The sequence below is a fragment of the Seriola lalandi genome, unplaced genomic scaffold (assembly GCF_002814215.2).
Source record: "Seriola lalandi dorsalis isolate HSWRI2012SDOR001 ecotype SW California unplaced genomic scaffold, Sedor1 jcf7180002054347, whole genome shotgun sequence".
In the NCBI taxonomy this organism is placed as follows: domain Eukaryota; kingdom Metazoa; phylum Chordata; class Actinopteri; order Carangiformes; family Carangidae; genus Seriola; species Seriola lalandi.
Genome location: NW_019524900.1, coordinates 550,026 through 577,552, shown reverse-complemented (window position 1 = coordinate 577,552; position 27,527 = coordinate 550,026). Strand labels below are relative to the sequence as shown.

The 27,527-nt window shown below is 40.5% G+C and overlaps 2 protein-coding genes across 2 annotated transcripts in view; both read right to left on the bottom strand.

Annotated features, from left to right (window-relative positions):
* gnb1a (guanine nucleotide binding protein (G protein), beta polypeptide 1a) overlaps positions 1–9,431 on the bottom strand; it is a 35,508-nt gene extending 26,077 nt beyond the window's left edge. Inside the window, exon 1 of the mRNA XM_023407829.2 lies at positions 9,050–9,431. The gene's annotated coding sequence lies outside the window, so the exon portion shown is untranslated. The remainder of the gene's footprint in view (positions 1–9,049) is intronic.
* Positions 9,432–13,280: 3,849 nt separating this feature from the next.
* The window catches only part of cfap74 (cilia and flagella associated protein 74), a 49,771-nt gene continuing 35,524 nt past the window's right edge, over positions 13,281–27,527 (bottom strand). The window contains 16 exon segments of the mRNA XM_087174407.1: positions 13,281–14,537; positions 14,959–15,093; positions 15,361–15,497; positions 16,106–16,226; positions 16,392–16,546; positions 17,710–17,848; positions 17,984–18,139; positions 18,337–18,456; positions 19,048–19,103; positions 19,215–19,324; positions 20,623–20,757; positions 21,162–21,283; positions 21,813–21,947; positions 24,763–25,039; positions 25,178–25,311; positions 26,160–26,333. Coding sequence (XP_087030533.1) covers positions 14,433–14,537; positions 14,959–15,093; positions 15,361–15,497; positions 16,106–16,226; positions 16,392–16,546; positions 17,710–17,848; positions 17,984–18,139; positions 18,337–18,456; positions 19,048–19,103; positions 19,215–19,324; positions 20,623–20,757; positions 21,162–21,283; positions 21,813–21,947; positions 24,763–25,039; positions 25,178–25,311; positions 26,160–26,333 — 2,211 coding nt within the window. The 3' untranslated portion in view covers positions 13,281–14,432.

Genomic DNA, 27,527 nt, shown 5'->3' with positions numbered 1-27,527 from the left:
TCATAGATTTTTTTTTTAATGGGCTCATGGTTTGGTAACATGGTGACTCTAACTCGCCTGTAGAAGTAAATGTAATAATGCGAGTATAAATGGTTCAATGCAGGTGTTACCCATGAGACCCAGAGACAAGCACATACACAAAATCGACAAATGAATCAAAGTTTTCAACATAAAAAATACTCCTTTTACACAGCTGCTCCACTATGACATAAAAGGTTTGGGCCTACCTACAAACATTACTAAAGTAGATCTGTCGCTTTAACTGGGTATAATTTTATATGTGCTCTCTCTGTGCAGCTGCCTGCTGTGGGTTAATGTCTGGTGATTGGGGACATAACATCAATGGGAGTGACAGTAGAGTTTAATTGATTGATTAGTAAAACATTCCATGATGCGGTGTGCTCTTACTAGACAGGGTGCATCATTGGTAGGAACAGCAGACACTTGCTGTTGTAAAATAAGTGATTAAAAACAGGATAATAAAACTCACTAAATGAAAACAAAAAATATCTGACAGTATGATTCACTATAAGCTGGTGTGCAATACAATTCTGTGACCACCACAACAAGGAAAAAACAAAAAAAAGCAACTCCCAGAAAAAGGCTTAAGCAAAACAGATTCCACAGCCTTGAAGTAGTGTTGGCTGGCAAAAGAAAACAAGTCACATACATTAACAAAGGTATGTTTTGTGCTTTGGACAGCTGCACAACCAGCTTTTCATACAGGGAAATGAATGAGTTAGATTAAAATAGGAAAAGAAAAAAAGGGGTCAGGCTAGCCCAAAGCCAAAAGCATGACTTTATTTAAAACATAAAATACACTCCTTTGATTGCATTAATAATCATACCCCTCCCCCCATCTTTCCCCGAGCTTCCAAGAGAAGAGCAAGTGTGTGTGAAGAGTCACATGACAGCTAGCCCACTCTTTTGCTCAAGTGACTATGGCCTTTCTTGCTTTAAAGAGGAAGAAATCTCACTAATATTGGCCAGTCTTTCCCCGTCATCTCGGTTTTCAGGTTTGGTCACATTTTCCTTGTGGCAGTCAAATGTAAGGGCTAGAATGTAAATAGACACAGAGGCGGTCTCTGTACGAGGCAGAGCAGATGTTGGCATGCAAAGTACTGCGAGGGCCTGTGACGGGCTTTCGGCAGGGTTACACAGCGTCTGAGTGGTGACAGGCCTGTGTGTGGGTCATTAAGCGGCCCCGGTGCCACTTACTTTGACTATTCAAAACATTAGCCGAGACCTTTTGGCCAGTGGTGACAAGCTATGGATACATAACAGCACCTACAGTCAAACTACACACAAATCACACACTGCAAACATTAGGCAGAGTTTCCTTTGTTATGTTGACCCAGGGGATAGCTCAGGGAGAGAAAAAACAAATCATAACAAAATAGACAAACAAGCTAGCGTGCTTAACAAAACAGAGATTCAGGAACACAAATGTTTAGTGTATTCCTGTATAAAAAAACACTTGTATAAAAACAGGTCAAAAGTGGGACTAAAGTGAAATTGTCAGAATACATATTTAGCATGGATCTTGTCAAAACGTTGTGTGGTGTTTCCCAAAATGTTGCGACTCGGACATTGTTTGATATTTCTAATGCTTTGCTTATGATAGGAATGGTCCAAAATTTGGAGGTGTCATGTGTCACAGCAGTCACAGGTTAATCTCTGGTTGTTGGCTGAGACACCATTCTGTCAACTGGTTCCATAGACTTACAGAATTACCAAATAAAAGTTAGTTTTCGGTTTCACTTCTGTCCTCTTGACCATATATGCAGTGCATCTGTTTTCTCTTGCTTGCTGATAAGTGCCCATTTTCTGTTTCTCTCTTTTTGGGGAATCTGTTATTTATTGACTAATGTATATATCATTAAAATAATACCCATTTATTTGATCGTTACAGTGATTTAGGTTACTACATGGCAACCTGTGCCACACCTTTCTTCAACCCTGGACAGGAGGACTGTTGTAAAGGAGGTTTGCATTGACTCATACAGATACAGGCGTTTGACCTGCAGAGAGGGAGAAATCACAGCTAAACCTGGTCACATGTGGTCTGTGCTAGAAATTATTTGTGTGTATGATGTGATTATTGGTGGGCTCGCACAGCAGGAGGGCAGCATTACTTGACAGAAATGCTGGTAGTATATGACATTCAAAATGTAGGATATGTCCTGTTTTCACCACTAACAATACAAATATTTTGGGTCTCAGTCGCCGCCATCGTCTCAGGCCTTTGGTCAAAACTTTCACAGTACAGATTAATTAAAGGAGAATAACTGAAAGGACCTGCAGTAGTCATATATTCATGGCCAAGTAGTGAAATACAGAATATGCCACTATATAATGTCTAAAATACATTTCTCACGCAATAAAATAGATTACAAAGTAATTTTGGAACTTCATAAATTCACCGTTCACTCACTTTTTTTTTTAATCCAATTGTAGATTACTTAAAAATTTGATGTATAACTTTGTTTTTAATGCTAATAAACATGGCAAGAAATGTCCATTCCTCATCCTAATAATGATACTAAATACTGCTGGCACCCAGTACTTGCTTACTATGTAAATGAATGCTGTACACAAGTTGTAGCAGCTTTGGGTTTTGTGTTTGACCATCACCATCACTCAATACAACATTAGGGCCATTAGGATGTACTACCTCTGGTGCAGGGACTTTTTGTTAGACAAAACGATGGCTCAGATACTAAATTTAGACCCAGGCTCCTCCAGATAGGACGCAGGTTAAGTTAAAAAAAAAAAAAAAAGGTTTCATGGATCCTGGAAAACTTCCTGTGATGGGAACATGCTACGATTTTCTTCCTCCAGTATTATTTAGATGTAACTTTCAGTGCAGTCAAAGCCTGTGTTGCCTTTTTTTATTCCACTGTCAAAGAATTGGAAATATCAAACAGTTTGATATGGACTGGGCATGTTGTGGGAACTGTTAAACAGCAGGGTGGCCGGCTGTATGCTAAATATGTATTCTGACAATTTCCCTTTAGTCCCATTTGAATCTGTTTGTACAATAGTTTTATTTAACCCCACTGTTGGAGTTATTACCAGCATCATCATCAGTCTTTTACTGCGGCATGCAAACTCCAAATTGTTCGGGTGTAGAGGGAAAGACCTCTTGTTGTTGTTAGAGTACTGGCGTTTGCACCAACTGCCATACTTGAAGACATATGAGTAAATGCCAAATTTGATTTTGAAAACAGTAGCCTGAAGCCCTACACCTTCCTCTGGCACTCTGGGTTAAAAATAACACATTTGATGGTGTGTGGATATAACTAATACAGCTCAACTGATTATCATTATTACTGGATACAGGTATTAATCTGGTAGCAGATCTTTTGACAAACTCCTTCGACAGCTTAAAGTATTGTTCAAAATACAACTGTACCGACAGACAATCTGTAGCCCTACATTTGCCTATGGATGCGCAACACAAATCCTGATGAATCTCTTTCAGCTGTGTTCTGTAGGAAGCTTGGAGAGTGAAGAGGAAAAGGGATTTAGATTGCTTAACCACATCGCGCCAGACCCAAGAGTAAAGTAATGGAAACCATAATGTAGAGGCCACCACTAATGGTCCATTTAAATTAAAACACAAGAATAAGCTTGTTGATGACGATACCATTGTGGACGAAGAGAGCTCTGCCTTCAAGAGCAGAGAACAATGGATAAGCCAAGGCTCATGTATTAGTAGACATGCTGTCTTGGGTGTTTTTTCCAGCACTAAAATTATGTAATAAGGAACCAGGAAAATAGATGTTTTACAGAAAACTGAGTGTTCAGACACTTAACCACAGTGGAACGACATGCGACCGCTTTCCCTTCAGAACACGTTCTCTACTCTGCCTCTCAAAAATGTCAGTTCTTTTTCGTTTTAAAATGATAAAGATGTGCTTCCACCTCTGAATGCTTGGATATGGTCAAATTTAGAGTTAAAAGAGGCACTGGGCTCATCAATGCCACTTTCTGCAAATCACAGCACAGGAGGGTACAAAGCTGACTTGCATCATCAAAGTTACAAAAGAAAACTGCAAAAGGCTATTTTATTAGAGCTCATTGGGAAGACAATGCATGTTTAACTCCATGTAAAATTCAGGGTTCAATATGTATTACAGCTGTGGGGTCATAGTTTGGTATTTTTTGGCACAGCAGGAAAAAGAAAGAAGGCAAAGATAAAAAAAAAATACTTATGGAACAACATCCTCGTAAATATTCAGGAATATGCACATTTTTTGGTTAATATTTACTTACAAAAAGAGCATATCTCAGTACTGTTATCATTTACTAACTATGCGCATATGCAAAACATTACAATGTGTACAGTGCATCCTATGTTGTCTACATCGTGATATGGTCACACATCTGAAGTTACACCTGAACACCAGTGCCTCTTCATGCCTTCCTGTGGTATCAGACACATGAGTGACTTGCAAATGTGTCTGCATGTTGGATTTCCAAAGATGTAATATGACCCGACTTGGGTTGAACAATAATGACAGTTGTTTTTTCATTCAATATTTTTTGTCTAGTGTTTCTAATAGGTTATACAAACAATAAAACCACTGGACACAGTAGAAACAGTTCCTCAATAAGAAAATATACTGTTGAAAAGTTACATTGCTAGACAATGTATGAACATCGATCAAATCAAACAGAGGAAGTTATTTCTAACCAATCCTATGGCGGTCTTTCAGGAATCGACAGGCCACTTCCCTCAATTGCAGCGGGGCTGGTTGAGTTCGCTAAATGTTGTTGTTTGGGTGATAAAAGTTGGGCAGAAAGACAAGAGTGCTACGTCTGAGGAAACCTCAAACGTCATCACCTAAAATGAAAATCTTAAACGTAAAGAGCAATTCTCGATAAACTAGGTAGCAAGGCGTCAATTGTGTGGTGGTACTTTGGCCACACTGTTGGTAAGATCATCCTAAATGGGAATATGGTACTTGGAGGCCAATACAAAACAGACTGATGAAATATATTGTTAACTATACTAGAAAAACTGGCCCTAACCCTAAAGACAGGATAGTTTACCACCTGAAGCCACACTGCTTTTTCCAATGTTTATAGACACATCCAACACGCTCGCTTTTATAAAATGACAAAAGACATGGTGCTGATATTGCAGTCGAAAATGGGGTATTTCAACTAACAAATGTAACTGACACAAGATATGAGCTTTGTATATGTAAATGTTTCAGACTGTGGGATTTACAGATTCACACTGACAAGCTTTAAGATTGTTCTTCATTTCTGTTTAATATATTTCTGCTAAGGTTACATGAGTTACTTTAGGCGCCTTGGTTTGGACGAGCTACAATTGACCTCTCTACAACTGTCAGTTGCTACGGCTAATGTGAACTCAGTGCAGCCATGTTTATTTGAAACACCTCTGCCGCCACATTAGAAATGACCAAGCATTGCCACTGTTAAATGAGTAGAAACATGTTAAGGCAGCTATTACTACACTTACCTTACTATGTTAATTGTGTATAGTTCACTGTACAAGATAGTACATGGTCTCAATATCTATAAAATGTATCGCAGTAACATAGAGCTGGGTACTCAAGATGCCGATGTTTTTTCAGGTGTTTGTTCGTAAAGCCGCTCAGTACTTTTCTGCTTTTTAAAGATGCTTAGTGGACAAACAGTTAAAAACAGGATCATACCAGAGGTGAATAAAAATCAGCACTATCACTGACCAAAGCCATATAATCCCAAAGAGTGAAATCCACAGACTAAGAATTTAATCCCATTCATATCCTGCATTTGCAGATTAAAAAAAATACATGAGCGGGATGAAAATCCTTATTTAAAAACAAAAGCCCCCCCACCCCACACACTCCCAGCGCGAAAGACTAATGACTACAGGTTTTAAACACATGGTCATTATATGGTGGTGACACTCATCCTACTGACAAGCTCTGCTGTGTACAAACCCAGGGACAAATGTCCTTCAGACACACATTACTGCTATGAAGGCAGTCAGACAAGCTTGTCATCCACCACTTGTATCATCACAGAGGCATCAACAGTTTTTCAGAAATGCCCGCACATTATGCCATCACTGTCCACCAGGGCCACTGAACACAGTGCCAAATACATTCTAGGTGTCAGTGTGGGTAACATCCAGAACACACAATCTAGCTAACATTAAATGGAACGATGTTCTATGATAAGTTTGATAATTGGATGCTGCTGGATGTGCTTACAGGTTGTTCTCAAACCAAAACTATTACTGAAACAAACTTTAAACATGCTCAATCCGATGCTATGTATATTTTATCTGCAGTGGATAAAAAGGTGAAGCAGTTAGACTAAAAGACTAAAGTGCTGGACCAGTTCATTCACAGAGAAATAATCAGCAAACTCAATTTCAGTGACATATAACATCATACAGAAAAGGTTAAGTTTCCAAATAAAGTTCTTCAAATGATGAGTTTTGACTAAAGTAAAAAAATGTGAAAAAGTGGAAAAAACACTGGATCTAAAACCTGAACAAAACGTCTGTTTAGATTTTATTTTTAATTTATAGACATTTTTGCAGTAACATTTAACTGTGATTTCCAGTCAGAATTAAGAAAAATATGTCCCATTTTCCTAAGGTGTGGTTACAGATGCTTCAAATGAAACATCAAACTTAATATCAAAAACATTTCATTCAAATGTTTATTTAATATAAATCACACAAATATTTATCATAGTTGCCATATTCCCTGGTATTCAGGTTCATAGTCAAGATGTACAACATCCCTTCCCCACCATGTTGTCCTGTATCTAAGGTGCACATATTAGATTAATCTGAGCAGGAATCCCATCAGCTTTAAAACGTTTTTAATACAAATACATTCTGTACATTTTTACTATAGGGGGAAAATCAAAGAAATCTTTCCTGCCAAGCCTGAACCCATCCGATGCTCGGCAGCTGTCTCTCTCAGTCTGAGAAAAAGCGGTGATGAAAAAGGCTTTGAACGCCATCTTGTTCATTGCAGCTGCTTGGGCCCTGAATACAGGAACCCATTCATTCGAGGAGGCGGAGGGAGGGGGCACACTGGCGAAATGAATTCATCTTTGTGAACCAGTAAATACCTCTTTTAAGAAACGATGAAAATTTCCCGAAACGAATAGAAATCGGCTATTTTCAGAAATGAATTCTTTAGATGCAAAAAAATCTCAACACTGCTGGTCAATAACTTCGTCAAAGCGGTAGGCTACATATATCTTGCCTCGGTGCTGGAGGAGGCGCTCAGCTCGGCTTCCTGCGACAGCACGTCTGGCTCGTTGCTAAACCATCTTTCGAAATGTTTGCCACTAAATAAAAATCTCCGATCTCCTCTCTTCTATTCTTACACCTTACGTCGGTGTGTTGACCAGGATTTGATGCTACATCGGAGATTAAAGAAAGAAAAAAAACGTGCCCGTTTTCCGGGCCAGAGCTTGAAATACTACAGAGCAGCGCGGCCCGGTGGGGCATGGTTACTGTAGCTGCTAACAACTTGCCCTGCAACAGACCCGTGATCGAGATAAACAGATTGTTAAAATCCAATTAGACTATCTCGTTTTCACATCATTAAAAGAAGAAGTTCAAATTAAGGCCGAACTGTGTAGCTCGCAAACTGACGCCGGTTTGGCACTCGGGAAACTAAAATGGCTATTGCCACTAACCGGTCCACAGCGGCGCTTATTGTCATTTTCCCCCCATGCGATCAAGAGTCAAGGCTTGGCGATAAATGCAAATTCATTTTTTTTATGCTTTGAGTATTCTCGGGATGAGCTGCGATAACGAATAAGCCATTTCCTTCTCAGCACAATCAGTGGACGGCTGGATGGCTGACTGCAGACTAAACGTGGGAATGTGAACATATAACATTAGCTGTGACATACAGTGGCTATAATCCGTGATGGCTTGGTTTCGATTCGCTGAATTAAACGCGGAGAGTTCAACTAGCCCGTTTAAACAGGGCCTGTCAAATAAGTACCCACAGCTGAGATATTCGGCATTACGTAAATAATTTTAGCAAGGCAAATATTAACGCTTCAATGCATGAGTTTTACATAAAAGCGGCAATCAACAACAACACCGTTGATATTCACTACAGGCAAATTGTTCTGGCTGCCATGTTCGGGATATACACACCCAGATCAGCCATACCAGGCTGGAAACGTAGGCTGTGGCCACTGCTGGCTAACTTGTATGGACTGGCTACAGAATAGTGGGGGTGGTGGTGATTCTGTTGGTGAAGTAGCCATTTTTAGACTCCCTTCCTTGACAATTGCATGATGCTACAAATTTTCAATACGAGTGGAAGTAAATCCAAGCTCTCTTCATGTTTGTTTGAGTTATGCAAGTGCAAGAAGTTGCAACCGTGTAATCATCTTAAACAGCTCGTCCAGGGTTTGTCAACAATAAACTGAGAGTGGCAAATGTACGACCAATTAGCTTACCTGGTAATCATTTGCCATCTACAGAGCAAAGATGTGAAAAAATGTGAGCCAACCTACACATCCAAAATGTTGGTAATAACTGGGATAAATATTACGTCTTGGTTGAATCCCGTATTGAAATATTGCTGGGGTAAATGGGCTACTAAATCACAGCCGATACAGTTTAACCTAGACAGCTTATTTCTTGAGAGAGGGAGAAAGATACCCGGACGTTGGAGAGGGGTGCTGGCTAACCTACCGAGCTGTCACCAACTAACCTGCTATTTAACACTAGCAGTGCCCATTAACTACCTGGTTGCCGGATAGACATATTGGGTATGAAATCAGTTCAATATTGTTCTAGTTAATTGACACCTGGGTTAACGCAGTGCGTTAAGTTTCTCCAACAGTGGCCCACACCCACTCTCTTGGCAGCAACGACTAGCTAGCAGCAGGCTAACAGCAGCTAACTCTAACGGAGGAGCTACTCAACCCAGTTAACCCCTTTCGTTCATCCTCCCTGCTCGACAGGCTAGCCAACTGCACAGACACTTAATGCATTTCCTGAAGCGCAATTTCAAATATCAATACATATCCTTACCCGCTTTCAGTCGAGGGTATCCGTTGTTTATATCACATTGACTGGAAACGGCAAAATCTTGTCTCTCCTCTCTCCGCCCAGGCGCTCAGATTTAGCTAGTTTAGCTACCGAGGAGCGGCACTCCCCGAACCCAGTTTTTGACCCGCCGAGGGGGGAGACACACCGGCACAGAGGCGCAGAGACAAGGCGGCGTTCACCCAGATAGACGTGTCAGAGTCCCGTTTGAGTGTTCTTCCGTTTCAACGCAAACTCCAACTCAAAGCAAAAATCCCTTCTTGTTCTCCCACCGTCGTCGTCCCTCTTTTTTTCTTCCTTCACGCCAGGATCTCAGTCGCTTCTTCCTCCAGCCATCAAACAGCAGAGATGGGCGCGGTAACCCTGCACTCAGGTCTGGGAAACCCCACGTTACGGCAGCGTCACAACGCACGGCGAAGGGTCGGCGACCACTCCAACAGATCAGGAAATACTGCCATCTTTGGTAACACCAGCGCACCTAGATAACATTTACCTGGCAAAACACAGCTTTTAATTCTACAACTTTGTTCATTTATAGTGTTAAAATAAAAAATATGGCCCGAGAACGAACATTTTCTATGTTAAAGTGAGTTAGAACAACGGCCTGTCTACACACCAGGCAATGTTTATGCCAGTTATTCTGAAACTGGTCTGCACAGTGCCACAGGTTTTTGGGGGTTACTTTCACAATAAAATTTACCATGAATTATTCATTTAAAATTTTGAATGAATATTGTACACACTTAGGTTTTATCAATATTGTCTCGTTTGACACACTGTATATTCTTAAATCCTAAATAAATGTGCCCCTGGGATCATACTGAATTGGACAGGCTGTGTATATGGCCTCAAGTGACTGTGTGTCTACGAACACGTTTGAGAACTCCAGGAAAATCTGACTTTCATTTCAATACAACTGCCACTTCAAGCAAATAGCTGTCTCATTTGCAATTCAAACCAGACTGCGCTACAAATTTAACTACAGAGGTGCATGTACTTCCCTGCCAGCAAGCATCCAAAACACAACTTTAGTGCATATACATTCAATATAATATATTTTTTAGAGACTAAACTGGATCTTGTAGTTTTACTTTGAAGATTAAAACTTAAGAAATAATTGCCTAACCTAACACTCACATTTTCCCCTACAATGATAATTTGATTATCTATGTTGGATCATTTATACTGATCCATTAGTAATTCCTGAACTGTCATTAATCTATCAGAAATTAGATCAATATAATAAATGGATTTTTTTTTTTTTTTGATTGTCTCATTTGCCTTAATTTATGGTTCATGAACTGATGTCCCAGTACTCTAGTTCAGGCTGACTGTTTGTGGGTGGACCATCACTACAGCACATAGATGACTTGATCATTATCTCCAGTAGTCTAGGTAGAGTGCTCAGAGGACGCGTTAATGCTCAGCGGGTTGAGGCGTTACTTGGAGACATGGAACACTTTGACGTCCTCTGGGACAACAGAGTGGGTACAGACCTGGTCCGATGGGGGAAGACGAAGGCAGCATGAAGAACACTCCTCAGAGGGCACTGCTCTGTCTACTGCAGCACAGCATTTGGGGATGAAGTGTTTGTGTCAGATCTGTTTTGCTGTCACCTCTTTACTTTCACATTTTTACATAAACAGAAATTTAATAACTGATTGCACCTTGAAAAAAGCATGTCGGTTAAAATGATTGTGTTAACCTCAAACATGTAGGAAGAAGCTGGCCTGCTATCCTGTATGAACTGTCCTCAGCTCTGTAACCACACATTAGTGCACCTACAAGAGGAGCATCCCCCATAGTAATTGTACGGTAGTGTATGGAGGGGTGTGTGAGAGAGTGTAATCCCACCAAAACTCAGGTGTACATAAGGGAGTAGTTCATATTGGTGGTGGTGGATTAAATTAGACCTAATTTAGCTTTTTATTTACTTAACTAAGAAAAAAAGTGGTAGATAAACACGGTACGAGCTGAAAACACTGTCCCTGTGTGTGTGTGTGTGTATCAGACAGTGTTCTAGGTGTGGGTTTCCACCGGGACTCATCTGCCCAGGTTAATGCTGCTGAGATTTAGTTGCCCCTGGATACACCCCTGCCTGTCTGCATACATGTGTTGTGAAGCTTCTTTAGCACAGCCTCAGACCACCCAGGGGAGAAAGCTTATTGTCTGCATTCAGCCTTTTGATGAGGGGAGCGGAAAGAGAGCAGTCCACACCTTGATGTACCTGTAACTGTATCAAAGAAAGCTCCAATTTAGTTATTAAATATAAACTGAAGCCGCTATGAAAAAAAAACAGAGATTAAAACGCAATAATTTCTGTATTTTTATTTGTAGTAAACACAAGTTTATTCTTTTTATGACTTATACCACTTACTATGTGATGATGATAATCTGCAAATAAAATGGCTGTAAAGGTGTTTTGTCTCATTTCGAATGTTCAAATTCATGGGCGTGACCTGCAAGAAAGACGACTGTTCTGAGCATCTTCACTTCCCTGCGACTGTTTAGTGAAGTCACATTCACAGGCTGTTCATACACCAGAACCAGAACCAGAATCAGAACCAGAATCAGAATCAGGTTTTTAACATACGAGGAATTTGCTTTGGTGTTTTGGTGCATAACAATAAACATAGTAAGAAGAAAAGAAATATAAACAAAGATAAAAACAAGCAGGTCGGATAGCTTACATATAGATATAAAAAAAATATATAAAATATTTACAATAAAAATGTGAAGAAATGTTATAGAAAATACAAATATATACAACACAAATATGTACACTGTGCAAAAATGACTGTGACAATGCTCACAGACAGATAGGCCGACAGAGATGCACAAACGCTCACACAGCGCTCGTCAGTAAAGCAGGGACCATAAGTAGCACTATCTCACGGTATTAGCGAGAGATAAGAGGAGAAATCAGATTAGAAAAAAAGAGGCAAAATGGCAATACAAATATTGCCTAATATGATCTCATACGTTTCATAAAACCAGTGACATTACATGAGGCTAAGCTCATAATGACCTTGCTTTTTATAGGCAGGTTGGGGGACAGTAATCTGATTTAGCATAATCTCCTACAATCTCTGATAAATGCTTACGGCATGTATCTCCCAGAGAGGTCAGAGCCCATTGGTCCATTTTGAGGCATTACTGACATCTGCTGTTACACATCTACTACGGGGCCTGGTCACGTACAGTTTATCAAGTGAGCTCTCATCTTTGGAAGAATTTAATGATTAAAATGAGACGGAGTAATTCTGAAAAAAAAATGATGATGATTTGATCAAAATGTATTGAAAAAAAGTGTGTTTAGGAGGAAAATATATAGAAAATAGAGAATAAAAAGAAGAAAAAAAAGTTGTCACAATACCCGGTAAGGTACCAGTTACAATAGGCTGACTGCGCTGTACCAACCCCCACCTAAAGCCACATCTTGTCATGAAAACTAGTCAGCAAGAAAGCAGTTGAAAAGCTGCTTCTTTGGCTAAGAAGTACCAGATAAACATTTAAAATGATCAGCCAAAGGTAACGAATAAACAGCTGGAATAATCACTTAATGGATGAACAGCTCAAGTAGTTAAAATAAAAAGTAATTATTCAACTAATTTGCGAAAGCTCATGGATAAATGGCTAAAATAGCTAAAAGACTATCTGAACTAAACACTGACAATTCAACTGTATGAAACTGTTGTAACAGTATCCACTGTTTTTTTTAGTAATTCTTAACATCGCCTCAAAACCATCTCAAAGAAACACATTTGGAGCACACCATACAATGTTCAGCTGATGAAGAAGCGCAGGTCGTGAGTTCATCTGATAGAGATGTGGGTCACATCAGAACCGCTGCTCCACAGTCTGTCACACCTGTGACTGAAAAACAAACCTGAGGAAGTGTGTGTTTGCTCTTCCACTTGCAGAAAATGTTACAGTAAAATAAATAGCAAGAAGTTTGAAGTTAATCTAAAGTTTTTTGGTCTGTGAAAATGAAATGAAAAAATGAAATGAAAATGTGTTTTACTTTTCAAATTTATAAAACCCAGAAACTGGGAACACCTTATTTTATTGATTCTGAGGTTTTCAACGCAGCCCTCTTTGACTGATGTTCGTATCATAAGATACTTCATAAGACCAGTTTCTTAATATTAAGAGAAGGGATAGATTTAATTACTGAGTTTAAAAAATATATATATATCAATCAATAGTACAGAATTCAGTATTTTGTATTTAAAAACTGAGATTCAGCGTCTTTACCAGTTAATGGGTAAAGATGAAATTCAGTACTTTGTAAAGAGTACTGTATATAGTATATGGAATACTATGTAATATATAGAGTATATAAACTGGCTGTAATGTTGTATGTTTTGTATTTGTGGTAATTTATAAACGCTTTGGTTAGCTAAAGATAATTGTTCAGCCTGGTACACAATAAAAATCTATATTTATTTGATTCTCATTTCCACTTAGAATAAAGGTATGTTTTCATCTTTTGCTGTTACTGTGGCACCTGCGACGATTTCACGATAGTTCCAGTCGCTGTTTTAACTTTTTTTAGCATAATTCATCTGCTTTAAAATCTGGTCCCATTCTGGATCACATTTCACTGCACCTTGTCTGACCTCAGTGTGAACTCTGTCTCCTTTCACTTCATGTGTACAGTACCAGCAGTTATACAGTATGTACTTTACACATCTGCTGGCTCACATCAGCTGACACACGGTTAACCAGCGGCTCACTTGGCATCACACACACACACACCCTGGTGGTGGAATTAGGTTCATGCATTGAAGCACTTCACTCAAGTTACAAATGAGTGAAGTGGTTGATGGGGGTGTGTTCCACTTTTAATAAGTCAGCTTTTCTTTTACAAGTGGATGTCCGCCTTGATCCACTGTTATTTGTTTGTTAGGAGCTGAACCTAAAGGGATCTATGACGCAGATCAGAGATGTGTAACGTAGATTCTTCCACTGATTTGCCAAGAAAATGAGAAATGTGAAATGGAAAGATACAAAACCACCAACCAGAACTCAGCGGGTGCAGAGACCGAAGCAGGACTATATAATGGAACGAATGACTGCGAGTCTATGACTGAAAACTGACACTTTTACACAAAGGTGGAGGGAGATGGATTGTTGTAACAAAACTGTGTTGTTTTAATGGATAGTCACTGAAAATGTCATCGTTATATTCCTCTATATCTGACTCACTCTGTTTGAGAAATATGTGTCTCACTATTTATTTTAATATCATTTTGCTTGTTACATATACAGTATAAACAGTGTATCACGTCTTTATGAATTGTGTGTGTGTGTGTGTGTATGTGAGCAGATTTCCCCACTGGCTGTCGTCCAGGTTGTGTAGAGGTCAGTCAGCGTTTGTGGAGACCAAAGCCATCAAGGTGACTCTGTAAACGTTCCTCTCATCCCCCTTCAAGGTAAGAGGCACACATGTCTGCACCACCTCATAGGGCTGAAACACACACACGCACGCACGCACACACACAGTGTGAAGTTCAGACATCTTAATACAGGATTTAGAATGTAGATGGTGATTGAAGGTTGTCAATATTTATATTTATTGACTTAAAATGTGTCTATTTCTATTTGAAAATCGACCAGAATTCAGTGTTTTCACCAGGATTTAATCTTTATCAGGAAGGAAAAGGCTGAAAAAAAGAGATTTTACACTCTGATAGGCGACATGACACTGACATTTATAGATGTCACTGTAAACGAGCAGGTTTTTTTGTGATTATTTTATATTATTTTACAACACTGAAACGTGTCTGAAAAGGTTCTTAAAACACTGGATTTAAATCAGGTATGAAGTCATCAAATCCCCACTGACACAACTTCAAGTTCTAACTTGTCTAAAATCATCTCCTCCTCACCTTGTATCCGCTCTGAGGGGTCCAGGTGACGGTGATGGTGCGTTTGTGGCCCGCCTCCACAACGCCTTTGCTGGGATCCACACTGAAGCCGTGCTGCTGAAGGGACGCCACATTATCCCAGTAAAACTCGGCACTCTAGAGAAAAACACGACCAAACAGACACACGATCAACACCAGCTGGGGGAATGAATCCGGCACAGAGCAGCTGTATAATGAAGACATTAATTTACAGAATAATAATTACATTGAATTTTATTGATATTGATATTGTGAAGTTTCTATGATGTTTATCCCTGAAATAATCTATTAAAACCTCTTATGATGCATCTCACATCACAGTTAGTTGCATCCTGCATCTGTGTGAACCTATTGCCTCCGTTGCTCCTGATGACATCACAGTACCTTCTTACTGGGCGGTGTGGAGCAGATGCAGCCCACATGCAGCTCCCTCACTGCAGGGGTGATAGCCCCCCCGCTGCGGCCAGCTCGCAGGGTCACTAGCACAGGGACGCTGGGCTTCTCCGTCACCTCGGACTCTCCTGGACACACAGAGAGAGAGAGGATCAGCTTTATCCCATTTACTGCAAATAATATTTAATAATACTCCACGTCACTTTGAAGCCAACAAAACCAGACCAAATGGGCTTTTTCTGGCACAGTTCATTTGCATCCTGTTTAACCATTTTGTAATGCTAGTGGCATAACTCTAGAGATGGAAACATATATGTGTCAGTCGGTCGCTTTGGTCCAGACTGAAATATCTCAACAGCTCCTGGAAAAGCTCAAGGTCTTATCTGGTTTTTGGTTCTTTGATTTAGAAACATTTGCTGTGACTTATGTTATATTATAAGTGTGTGTATTTTCACACATGGATATTGTAGTGACTGCTGGTGACAAGCACATGGGCTGTTAGCATGCTATGATTAGCATAAATGACTACTTCACATATGCTGTCCCTGCTTGCATAAATTATGGTATGTGTCTGGGAGTTATTAGTCATCTTTATAGTGTCAATGTCTTGATTTTCTCTGCCTGAGTCGCCTGTCTAGTTGGAGTTCTCAGGATTTTTAGAGAATATGCTAAAGCTGAATTTGTAATAATGATGACTATATGAAAGAGGAAGAGAGGAATACGGAGGCTTTGCTACCTGTGAGCTGAGTCAGTGGAGGGAGGAGGGATTCGATGGGCACAGTCAGCAGGTCTCCTCCATATAGATACATGTTATGTGAAGAGGCGGCGCCCTTCAGGTCCATCACACACACTTCACTCTGAGAGACAGAAACCACACGGTGTTAAACAGAGGACATGCAGGGTGCGGTAAGGACGGCGTTTTACCTGGACCATGTGATCAAGCCAAGGTGAGGTTGAGTAAAGAAATGTAATTAAGGCTTAAAGTGTGTGTGCGTGTGTGTGTGTGTGTGTGTTCTGCTGACCTTATTCATGAGCTCTATGGTGAGTCTGTCAGAGTAGTTGACAGACGGGTGGTCGGGCTGAAAGGTGACAGTGACGTCCTGGCTCTGTCCTGGAGCAATGCTGCCCTCTGCTGGCACCACGCCGAAAACACTCAGCCCACTGTAGTTCTGGGTTCCTGTTCAGATACAGTGTTATAATTAATATGTCTGCCACTATCATGTATGTTATTAAATGATGAGGCAGCCTGTAGTCTCTGTGTTGAACTCGGAACTTCAATGGGTTTTATGTCAGATGTTGTTAATGTCCAAAATGTTGCTTGTTTGAATATGAGAGACACTAGTTTCCATATTATATGTATATATACAGTACTGTACTCATACTGTGAACAATCTGTTCTTAAAGTGACAATGATACTGACTGAGATGTTTTACACTTGTAAAATCCTCCTGCCAGCGCCCTCTGGTGGACAAACTCTGTAACTGCGACACTGATTGTAAAATGCGTCAAACCTACTTTTGCATTTCTGTATTCCAGCTTCTTTTTATCATGACATCATGACATTTACACCAATACTGATACAGCTGCAATAAACTGGTATCAGGCCTTGGCTGGTTTATTAGTCAAGCCAAAATGTAATCAATACTAATTATTAATCGTGTAAATGAAAGATAAACCTTCCAGACATTGTAGATCATAGAGAACTTCTTCTTGCAGCAACAGATAAATCAATAAAAAAAAAAAAGGTTTAAACATTCAGTTTAAGCTTCTTTTTTTTTACTATACAAACAAACTTTATTTCTACAATAAATTTTACAAAAACTGCAGTAAAAAGTTCAGCCTCTTGCGTCCAGCTAACATCCCTCAAACATTTTAAAGCTTGAAACAGTAACAGCATGAAAACAAGAACTGCTTGTTGGTGTGAATCACTGATTTGTGAAATCAGAGCCCTTAAAGTCTAAAACCTTCTGCTCATCACAACATCTACAGCTTCTCTTTGCAGATAATTAATGTAGGAAATTCAATGAGCTGAAATGGATTTTAACTGGATTCACCTCATCGGTGAACTTTAGTAAGAGAAAGAGAAAAAACATGGCTGAACGCAGTATATCTTTAATTATTAATAGATAATAACGAGTGTCAAAATATAAACTGTATTCAAACATAAACAGACCTGTATGTAATGTATAAAAATCCTGATCTAAACCAGGGAAATATGCAGTAAAAAAGCTTAAACATGGACTCAATGTTGTGCTCTATGTCATTTTCCATTTGGAGCTCAAGCAGTCAAAAGTTTCCCAGGGTTCCCAGTGGTTCGGTGAAGTGTTAGTCACATCTTACCCACAGTCGGCTGGACCTGAGAGTCTGTGTAACGGCCCAGCAGGGGTGCGACCTGGTCAGCTCCACCCTGAGGCCTGGAGGGAGAGACACTGGCCAACAGCCCCCTGAACCCCACCGCTACCGCTGAGCTGTTCTGCAACTGCAGAGAGACAGCATCAACGTAATCAGCGCACATTAAGAGTCAACACAAGATTTCTTCAAAACCATCGAGGCGTGATCTTGTTCTGGTTCTTCTCCTTCTTGACCTTCAGCCCCTGACTCACTGTTAACTGACCTTTAGGACCTGTGAGGTGCTCTCCTTCACCAACACGTAGCCAAAGTCGAGGAGACCTCCAGGGGGGGACGAGGTGACAGCAGGGACCACGCCCTCCCCGCACAGAGTCACTTCCAGAGTCATCTTCTGGTCATGGATCTGCAGAGTCTCACAGTACTGGAGAACAGTGGAGGTTTCACTCAATATTTGATGTGGTTTCTCAATTGAGAGACACATTGACAAATCAGTAGATTAACATGGGGTGTCGTAATTCACTTACTGACTTCTGGGCCAGTCAGTAGTGGGGAAAGTGTGACAGGTTTATGCGTTTATAAAGATCTAGCTTCATGATAAATTCTGAACTGTGAACCCACCGTTTTCTCCTGAGTCGGGCTGAAGGCGAGCACCACAGTGTGTTTCTCCCCGGGTCTTATGGATCTGAGAGCATTAAGAAGATTAAAGGGACCGTGTATATCCAGCACCGACGACCTCAGCTTGCAAATGGTCAAAGAAAAGCAGTGGTGAACAGTCTGTATTATTATTATTTATTATTAGTATTTGTAGTCGTATCCATTTATGATTAAGACATGTTTTATTGTGATAAATTCTCATAAGCGACATCTGTCTCCAGGGAAACTGTCACCATCACTACAATCCACAACACACTGTGAAGAGGTTTCTTTAGTTATTATTTCAACACATAAAACCTGTTCAAAGTGAGATGCCCTGGTTTCACATCAGACCCCCTTCGCCCAGGTGACCCGGCCGGGGGTTGATCAAGTCCCGGCTTGCTTCCCAGCAGCAACAAACCACGGGGCTTGCCCCCTTATTTGCAGAGAGCCATTTTAAAACCTTCACACGTTGATCGAATTCATTCACGAATTTAACATAACTCCTCAAAAATGTGAAAAAGAAATGTAAAAGCAAACTGGGCCTGAGTTATGATCAGGTTTTTGTTAGTGGAGCAGATCTGCAGCACAAATAAATCCCAAATCAGTCACTCTAAAATTTTATAAATTTAAAAATTTGACTCTTAGCTCTTCAGTCGCTGTGTTTCTGTTTCATACGAGCTGGAGAAAGGATACGTCCACAGACTCCTTTGAAATGTTCTGAACTGTAAATCTCTTAATCACCTTCTGCCCTGAAAATACAAGACACACATACAACACGATAAACACGTGCAAAAAGGTGCGAGAGCTGAATGCACGAGTGAACATTTACAGCCCGTGAAGAACTCAAGAGAGGGACTCACCCACTGCCACCTGATGGAAGTCTTTCGCACCGTGTCCATCGTTGGATACGACCACCAGAGAGGGCCGGACCGCGGCACACTGCAGCTTCAGGTAGAGCGTGTTGAAGGGACTGAGGAGAGATGGGACATGACAAGCTGTGAAATAAGGAATCTGGGTAAACAGCGCACACTTTTCATGAAAGCTCTTCACGGATACAGGTCGATGCAGACAGCTGATCTGGGTAAGTTGTTTTGCATGAGCTCAACACAGCACAGCTATCTTAGAAATAGACACATTAAAAATATGTGAAAGTGTAAACTACTGGAATAAAAATGACGGATAACCCTAAAGTGGAAAAGGTTTATCATTTAAGAGCTGAAGAGCCTCAAGGACTTTTCAAAAAGCTGGACTTTAAATACTGAAGAAGAAGATAAGAACTAGTGACCAACCACTTTGGGTGCAAGTCTTAATTGATAAGTAATAATTAATAACTGTTGTGAGAGAATGTGAGCTGCTTCTCTGATGTGCTGAACATGAACTGATGTCTGTTACTGGACTGGAGCTCTCTCTGACATTTCTTGAGCTGCCTCCACAATATAAACAGATGTCGTAAACTCTGTGGTCCCATTTATGATGAGCAGAAGTCACATTTCTGAGAAATTTCTCAACTGGTTACCTGATGATTCGTCTGCTGCAGTTATGACGGAACCAGAAATGCCACAAAGAAGTTGAACAAGAGAGGTCACAGGATCGTAATGAGTAAAGCACTGATTTTAATTTGTGAGCTCCTCCTGTTCTCTTTAGATGTGGTGGCTATCATTTATGCTAACGACCCAGCTCTTCTTCTATTTACTGGATATACATGAAAGTCATATATCTACTGTGTTCCATGATTAGAGTTAAAGTGAAGATGTATTTTTGAAAGGACAGCCCAGATGTTTCCACCATCACAGAAATCTGTGAAGTTCTGGATATAGAAAGAAACTCCACAGATCAGCTGCTGCTTATATTTCATATGAGAGGAAAGCTAATGTCGCTAAATGCTATGCAGCGGACCCCCAGGGCCCTCAGGAGCACAGGCCACCAGAGGCTCTAGGTTTTCTGTATGTCAGTGGGTTTATAGTAAATTAATGAATTTGTTTTCCAAATTGTCGGTATGGTTATATTGTCAGATGTGAGCCAGAAACAGAGGGAACAGACTCTGTCTAAAGGTAAAAACTAAATCTCACTAATCAACACCTTTTATCTGAATGTTTAATTTGTACAAAAACTGAAAAATAAAAACAGACATGTTGTGGTTTAAAGTGTCAAGACTATTTCTTGGTCAAATGCAGTAACTCCCCTGAGGCGATATGTTTCTTATGTCAACGCACAGTTTGCATTAACCAAAGTGTGTGGAGGAGAGTATGGAGGCCGACCCAGCGTTACCTCCACGGCGGCTGAGCCTGTCTGTCCTCCTCGGGCGGGTCTCCGTCTGAGACGAAGCAGGGAACGGTGTACTCCCTGTAGCGCTGAGTGAAGGAGAACAGCAGCGACGCCATGGCCTCCTCATACCGCTCTGACCTACACGTAAGTAAATAAATCAACAAACACTGTTTAACTCAGCGAAATCCTTCTGATCGAGGTTTTGCGGCTGCGTTGAGATGCTGCAGGATGTGTGGTGTAGCAGAGGGAATACTGATGAAATCACTTTAGAGGAAGAGAGAATGTACAAGTAAATACTTTGTGTGTAATTTATATTTCAGTGTTGTTGGATTTCAGGCTACTGATCAAGTTATTAATTGACTTTAGACAGACTTTCAGGGAACATGTGAGAGATATTTCCTAAAGAATAATTTATTCTCTTTATCTTTGATATTTGGCAATAGAATATTTATTAATGAATTTTTACTTCGGTTCAGCAAACTTGTCGCGTTTTCCAAAGTAATTTGTGATACAATGTGAGGAGTGAGAATTAAACCTCCTACCCCGGCTGTATGTCGGCAGGATTTGGTGATTCAGTCAGTTTCTCTGTCTTTGGCTCGTCTGACATCTTGTTGTTCTTCTGATTCTCAGACGCTTTTTTTCCTTTGCTGGGTTCCACTGGGATCTGAAAACACACACACAGACATGACTGATGGGTTCATGCAAAGGTAGCATCTGCAGGACGCTCTGTATAAGCTGGTGAAGATGAGCTCAACCCCTGACCCCGACACTGGCGGGGGGTTACGCCGGTGTAGCCGGGAGGAAAAAAAAGAAATCTGAAATTTTTGAGAATAAAATCATAATATTTTGAGAGAAAAAGTCATATTACAAGAATAAAATAATAATATATCAAGAAAAAAGCCGTAACATTACAAGAATAAAGATGAAGATGAAGTATATCCTTATTTGTGAGACCTCTGCTAAAGTAGAACTTCCCAGGATGCTCCACGTTCCTCATTTTAAAGCTTCTGATATTTCTCCTCTAAAACAACACAGAACCTAAAATTACAACTTTATTCTCATATTATGACTTTCTTCTTGAAATATTATGATTTTATCCTCAAAATTACGACTTTATTCTTGAAATGTGTCGCTGTGGCCCTGATACTCCGTCGTCGGGGGTTAACATGGATAACATCGGGTTGCCGTCGTACCTCTTGTTCCGCTTGTCTGTTCATCTCCGCCTCCTTCTCCCGGAGCACGCGGGCTCGTTGGAGGAGACGCAGCGCCTCCTCTTGGACCTCCTGCTCCAACAGTCTGGGTCTGAACGTCACCTGCACCAGGCATCTCTGGTGGAGAGGACAACAGGAGAACGTGATCGGTATTGTGTATTGAATTGTGCGCATTTGCAGAAAACTTCAGAGTGACAGTCAGATTGTAGTATTCTTACACCCCGGTGGTTTTTAATTTAAGCCTCTGAATCGTGTTTGGAAATGAAGTTTTTAAATTAGTTTTGGGCAGTTTCCTGTTCTGGGGTTTCTCTGGCGTGGACCGATTCAAGCAGCTTACAATCCCCCTGTTTCACAGCTGCAGAGTATTTACTGGATTTCTCCCAGTGGAAAAAATTAATACAATGGATTAATCTTTTCTATAAACAGTATATGTGTGTGCAGGAAAGACCTCCACCGTCAACTGACTTCAAACTCTCACAATCCACAGCCAGAACCTGCACAGATGTTCAAATGATCTGTACTTTGATATGATCCTGTGTCGTATCAATACACAATTAAAATCAAGATTCACTCTTATTTGCATTGTGTTCTGAACTCACTGATACTGCGGCATAGACTTGTTCACCTCCAGCAGGTGTCCACTAGAGGGCATCATCACACTATAGAGGCTTCTCATGTGAGCCAGAGGCTGCTGGTCTCACTGTTATTATTTGTAACTGTACTGAGTTGAACTGAAGCTACAATATTTTCTGTGAGCTCTGTATTCTTTATACGTTTGATGCAAATTTTCATAATAAGTAAAAATGATAAACATCTAAACCCCGGTTTTATTTCATTACATCGTAAGATCTAAGGTTTAAGTTCACAAGCTCAACTCAAGCAAATTTGTGTTGAGGTAGAGCTGAGAGTTAGATCAGGTCTAAAATTATAATTGTGTAACTGTGTTAACGATGTTAGGGTCAGATTTTGTCTAAATGTAAAATGAGAAACATTCTCAGGAGATGAAGCTGAGGATTACTTAGACAGCGGGTGGGTGGGGTTTAGGGCCAAAGATTCTTCAGCTTCCTCAAACACGCTTGGCTTGATCAGGTTCATATTAAAGGGGCACTCCAGCAGTTTTAATACTGCACTATTGCAACATACATATCTTCAGTTTCAATCAAGGTCTTTAATTGGTCTTTTCTCATCCCTCATTTCCCGTCGTACAATCACCAGTGTAAAATGGGACAGTTCATTTTTGGAAATTGTCTCAAAGCAAAACAAACAAAGCGAATGAGTTGCGTAGGAGCAGGATGAGTGGCTCAAAAGTGACTAATATTTAATATTTAAAAATACTGAAGTATGTTTTTTATCAACTCACCTGGAAATAGCAGCGAATAGTAGCTCAGTTAATACAAATAATAAAAAAATGTTTTTATTAACTCACCTGTTCTATTTGTCACTATGTGGAGTTTCCTATCTTCTATGTACTGAATCGTGAACTGTTACATAGTGAATTGATGTCGGTTTATTGTCTGTATATCGTCCACTTCACGTGGGATAAAGCGATTGGCTGCCGACTCCGCCACTTCCTGTTTAAGATGATTCCTTACTGTTGGAAAACCATTTTCCTGATGAAGGTCTGGGACCGACACGTTGCATTAAATTGGTTGTTGTCAGACAGTGTGTGGGGTTTTATGATCGAAAATAGTAAACTGACATGACATACAGTTAAAGATGTTATGTCATGGTGTTCATCAGCTGATGGGAAATGGTTAAAAGCTCTGGAATAAGCGAGTAGCTGGATCTCAAAGACTTCTTTGTTAAATATTCAGGAGCATCTTTTTGTCAGATCCTACCTGTCTAACAAACGCTGATACTAACCCTAACCAAAACAATCCTCAAGACTAATCTGCTCTTGACTTGTAAAATCTGTGGCGTGCTCCTTTGACATCAGTGTAAATGTGGCAAACAGAGCCATCAGTGGGTTGATATACCTACATTATTATTATTATTTACACGTTTAACATAATTTCCATTTAGTACAGCTCATGTTCAGAGTATTGTTAAAATTGTCGGTGTGTTTTATGATAAGGAAAGGTTGGTTTATTGTTTGAAAAATGTAGTGTCATCTAGCAGTATGCAGTGTGTAACTCCGACCAGCAGGACGAGCGCGTTCGCTACACTGTGTTCAGGGACAATAGAAGTCTCGCGTGAACACGTTCAGAGAACGAGAACACACACTTGAGTGTGAAATTAATGTGTGTGTGTGTGGCGAACGATGTTGGTAAAATAAATGTTTGCTCTTTACAGGTAAGAAGGGAGAGTTAGAATTGTGTAATTGATGGGTGAATATGTTGTGTCGTAGTTTATGGTCCGGGTTGCGTTATATGTGTGATTGTTTATGAACGTTACTTGGTCAGTGAAAGTAATGTACTGAAAACGGCTAGCCGGTTGTTAGTACTGGTTGCTTAGTTACCGCAAGCGAGTGGGAGGATGGAGAGTAGAACTAGGAGCCGGTCTAAAGAGTCCGGATTGCTCGTGTCTAGTTCATAAATAAATACATAAATAACGCAAAATACATACATGGTTGATATGATTAATTTGACAATATTTGGTATACATGATTGGTTGACTGTGTATTTGAAAAACAAGTTGATATTGAATGTACATGATGAAAATGGTCTGAATAGCGATACAACAGACGTGATTTAATGTTTGGATGTTAGTGCAGATGTTCATCATTTTTTTTTGTGTTCGAATATCAAACACGTTCAGAGAACGAGAACACACACTTGAGTGTGAAATTACTGTGTGTGTGTGTGGCGAACGATGTTGGTAAAATAAATGTTTGCTCTTTACAGAACAAAATAAAAGACTTCAAATTAAATGTGTAGTGGAGGGCAGCTTCACTCTGCACCACGCTACATAAACACAACGAGTTCTACTCCACCTCTCCGGGGAGCAGCTGTCCTGCGGAGGGTGTGATGCTGATGTCTGAATCCTTGGGTGGGGTGAAGGAGAACAGCCTGGGTGATGCAGGAGCCACAGCGTCTTTGACCACAGGGGTGACAGGTTGTTTGGACCGGTGGCGGTCGGTGCCATGATTGACCAGGTGAAGTGTGGCGGTGGAGTGGTCACCTACTGCCGTGGCCCCAAACTGGACCAGAGAATGGGAGAGCTCCAGTGGAGGGCGGACGCCCACGGCTCGGCAGGACAGCAAGAAATCTCTGACGCCAGAGGAAAACAAATCACATAGTTATGAATTAATAAATATGGGACGTAATCAGATTGATCATATCAGACATGATAACACCAATCACACCAAATCAATTTAATTTACACCCAGTGAAGGATTCAAAGTCAACCTGTTAATTCCAGACTTGCAGCTGAGCTGGAAACTGAACTCTTTCGCCTTGTTGGCGCTGAAGATCAGATCAATCTCCAGGGTCTCTTGAGGAAGCAGAGTACCAAAGCCATCATTAGGCTGGACCTCCATAAACTGGAGCGTGGGAGAATACAAACAACACAAACTGCTTATATTTCCAAATTACAACAGTAATCTTTAAGATTTTTAATAGATATGAAATCAAACTCAGATTTTGATCCTTTTGTGGTCATCATTGTTTTTTGCAATAATGTATTTACATTCAGTAACTATCTCTCATAGGAAGTATTATCATAATGACTAAATACCGGAACTTCTTCAAATTTGGCACAAACATTCATTAGGACTCAAGAATAAACTGATTAGATTTTGGTGGTCAAAGGTCAGAAGTCATGGTCGCTGTGACCTCACAAAGCACAGTTTTGGCCTTGTGAACGCAATATCTCAGTAACGCCTTGAAGTGAACTTCTTCAAATTTGGTACAAATGTCCATTTGGACCTGAGGAGGAACTGATTAGATTTTGGTGGTCAAAGGTCAAAGTTCAAGGTCTAGGTGATCTCACGTTCTTGTGAATGCAATACATCAGGAACGCCCATTTTATGACCTCACAAAACACGTAATAACTCAAAAAATCCATTCACTAATTGTGACACAATTTAACTCAAATGTCAATAACGATTAAATGAAGTGATGACATTTTATATCCAAATGGTCAAAGGTCAACTTCACTGTGACATCATAATGTTCAACTAAAACCCATCTGGTCATTATTCAGCGCTGTAACTCAGGAAGGAGAGACTGTGGCCATGTTTCCTGCCACTCGGCTGGTTGGTGGAAAGGAAACAACCACGAGGAAGTGATTATAGTTTCTGTTTGTATCTATTTCACAAACACAGGAACATTTAATATTAGATAAGTTATTCATCACACTGCGAACTAAAACCACAGAAGTTCCTGTTACCTCTGGAACGCTCAAGAAGCCAAAGTCCTGAGGCAGCAGGGACCGGTTGGTGAGACGGACGCTGCTCTTGACCGACTGGTAAATGGAACAGAAGCCGAAGTTCACCTCAGTGCGGTCGAAGTGCAGGTCGGAGGAGGTCACCACTGCTTGGACCGTGTAATGAACAGGCTGCACCTGAATGCACAAACACATGTTGTAGATTTTCAACATACAGTACGTGCTTTGGTGCGTGACAATAAACATAAGAAGAAGAAAAGAAATATAAACAAAGATAAAAACAAGCAGGTACTGCAGGTCAGATAGCTCAAATATAAATAGAAACATTTAACAGTAAAATATAAAATATTTTAAAATAAAATAAATGTGAAGAAATATTTTTATTCAACCGGCATAAGAAAGCAACCATGTCTGTAGAACAGCAGGATGGTTTGATTTACACAACGCGAAATGGTCCCAGTGGTTGTTCTGTACTGGTATCACATTTTAAATCTTAATTATACATTTCCATATTTATATTGGGACAAACATCTTGAGTCTGTGATTTCACAACAATGAACATATGCACTTATTTAACGAATCAACTTCATGTTTAAGACGAGACCAGCTCAGTTCTCTGAGCTGAAGTGGAAGCTTTTTCTGAAGATAGTCATCCGAGTGTGTGTGTGTGTGTGTGTGTGTGTGTGTGTGCGCTATCCAAAACACAGTGCAGGCTCAGAGTGAGATTCAGGAATTTAAAACTCGGCACCAAACCAAGTGACTGAAAATAAACTACAATGTGTGTGTTCATGTTAATGAAGGAACGTGTCACTCCGTGCATCAGTGTGGCTCATTAGTTTTTGGAAAACAGTGAAGCTCTATGGCACAGAGGAGGAAGAATTCATTGTTCAGGTCGTTTCAGTGGGTTTGTTGACAACAGAAACAGACAGTCCTTTAACACGACTTTAGGTAAATTATATTTTCATGGTTGTAGATTTGAAAACAAAGTGATCTTATGATTTTGTGATCAGTGTTTTTTTTCTCAAAATATTGTCCCCTTGAGTCATGCCAGTGCTGAGCAAATGACCTTGTTTTCTGGAGTCTGTGCCATCGCTTTCCTGGCTGCTGTGGCGTCTGGTGACCATACAACAGTGTGTGTGTGTGTGTGTGTGTGTGTGTGTGGTTGTGTGTGTGTGGTTGTGTGTGTGTGAGTGCACATGCAACTGGTTTGCTGCCAGGAGCTCAGGGCCTGGGGCTGGGGGCAACAGCTTTGGTGCGCCGCAGGAGCATCCTGGCCCAGTCTTTGGCTCCTCGTCAGAGCTCTGCCCCCCCCTTACAAGAGGGAATAGGGGCTGGATGAGGTTGTGTTTGGTGTGTGTGTGTGTGTGTGTG